The following is a 2,142-nucleotide window of genomic DNA, read 5'->3' on the forward strand; positions in this document are numbered from 1 at the left end:
CCCAGCTAGACAAAGCTTTGGTTGGGATGATCTAGTTGGGAGTGGTCCTGCTGTGAGCAGGTTGTTGGACTAGATGACCTCCTGATATCCTTCCAACCCTACTTTTGTATGATTCTATGAGTATTTGCAGTACACAAATGAGAACAGAAATGTGAAGGGAGTCGGTGGGGTTGAGTAGATAAATCCAGAGCATAGGCATCAGGAATTGAAACTTAATTTCTGAATCTGCCACTGGCTTGCTTTGTAACCTTAGGCAAATTGCCTAAGTGGTTTGTGCCTTAATGTCCCCATTGTAAAATGGAAATGTTAACTCTCACTTAAAAAAAATATCACTTTGAGCTTGATCTCTTGAAGTAGCCGGTGCCAGGTCAGGCCCTGCCTGCCTCCGTGTTCCAAGACATTGGGCAGCCCTTATTGCAGTGAGTCAAGCCATCTTTTTGGTAGGAAGAGTCATGATCCCCATTGCATTGAAGCTTAAACTCAGTTTATATTGTGAAGCTCCATTTTAACTTTACACTTTCTCCTTCATTCTTAAAATAAACTTTCTCCCCATTCTCTGTTCTCTGCCTATGTGAAAGAGAAAGCCATGTAGCCTTCCCTCAAAGGGGCTGAGGAATCTCTGAGGGCAACCCGATCCTCTGTGGCACTGAAGGTCATTATTTTTCAGTAGAACTATGATTTCCCAGAAAGTAACTATTAGTTCTTTAATTGAACTGCAGTACTGACTGGAGCAGGAGTGGGCAAATAGGGAGCCTTCAGAAAAAATGCATTGAGGAATGATGGCAATCCTTCAGAAATGGGAAGCTCTAATAGGCCTCGCATAGGCTAACCTCACCTATAATTGCAGCTTTCGTATGCAAACACAGCTAGCACCACCAGTATTTAATGGCGCGAGCACGTATGTGTGCATGTGCATATGTGTAAGCACTTAGAACTCTTACATTATGATACATCTGTACATTGGCAATGGTATCACTTTAATCATCAATCATTTATCATATATGTGTGTTAAATTCTCCTCAGCTTAGACCAACCTCATCAGCCATCAAGTAACATTGTCATAGACAAGGAGTCAGAGGTGTACAAGATGCTGCAGGAGAACCAAGAGGCAAATGAACCACCCAGACAATCTGCTTCCTTCCTGGTATTGCAAGAAATTTTGGAATCTGAAGAGACAGGTAAGCAGTTACTGCGTTCTCAGTCTGGCTGGCCTGCTCATTGCCCTAATGTGACCTGTAGGATATATTTTATGGTTAATAACCACAACAAAAGCCTATGACACTCTTCTTCCTCATAAGATGGTTGTTTAAAGTGGTATTTGCATATTTCCAAAGAAAGTAACAGGTTCTTTCATAACTTTTGCACCACATGATATACTTTTCATGTAGTTCCTCTCTATATGTGCCTATTATTTCTAACTTTTACTGCATGGACATTATGCTGACAGATGCCAAGGTGAAAAAATACCAAGAAGGAATCCCCAGAAAATTTAGGAAATGCTGAAGACCAGGTTTCATCATTTTACATTAAGAGCTGATCTTTTAGTTGTGATACTATAGAAGGAAGGTACCGTAAAAGAGCAATCTTCTTGTGCATCCTAAACGGTTTAGTTTTCATTTCTATGCAAGGAAAGGGGAGAAAATCAGGTTCAGTTACAGTGGAAAAGCAGCAAAGTAGAAAATCTGAGTTATGGCCAGAAGTTAGAAGTTTTTAGCTAGACATTTTTAAACTTTTGAAATGCTATCTGGCCTCCACTGGGCTGGTCTAGGCCTATACTTAGGTGAGGTCCAAGTCAGAATTCTGTTTTCTTTTATGAAGTTAGAGAAACAAAAAACTTGAGTAAGGAAGAAACATGGTGTTGAATATTTCTGCGATGCCCATTAAAACCTTCTTCTTTAAACTAAGATCTACAGTGGCATATTTAAGTTCGTGTAAGTTAGCCTGAAAGTGAAACAGATCAAGCAAACTCCATTGTTTAAATTAAGTAATCTGCACATAGAAGCAAATTAAATTCCTACATTCTTTTGCCTTAATTCAAGATAAATTCTCATGGCTGTGGTGTAAAGAGGGACACTGTAATTAGGATACATGTTTTTAACTTGTTGCCTGTTTGTGGGAGAAAACTGATTTGTCTGGAACTCT

The 2,142-nt window shown here is 39.7% G+C and overlaps 1 protein-coding gene across 2 annotated transcripts in view; it reads left to right on the forward strand.

Moving 5' to 3' along the window:
- PDLIM1 (PDZ and LIM domain 1) overlaps window positions 1-2,142 on the forward strand; it is a 110,544-nt gene that overhangs the window by 102,273 nt on the left and 6,129 nt on the right. For both annotated transcript variants that reach the window (XM_019502478.1, XM_019502479.1), the window contains one exon: window positions 1,024-1,178. In XM_019502478.1, coding sequence (XP_019358023.1) covers window positions 1,024-1,178 — 155 coding nt within the window. The remainder of the gene's footprint in view (window positions 1-1,023; window positions 1,179-2,142) is intronic.

Source organism: Gavialis gangeticus, unplaced genomic scaffold (genome assembly GCF_001723915.1).
Source record: "Gavialis gangeticus isolate Ggan-Ray unplaced genomic scaffold, GavGan_comp1, whole genome shotgun sequence".
NCBI lineage: Eukaryota > Metazoa > Chordata > Crocodylia > Gavialidae > Gavialis > Gavialis gangeticus.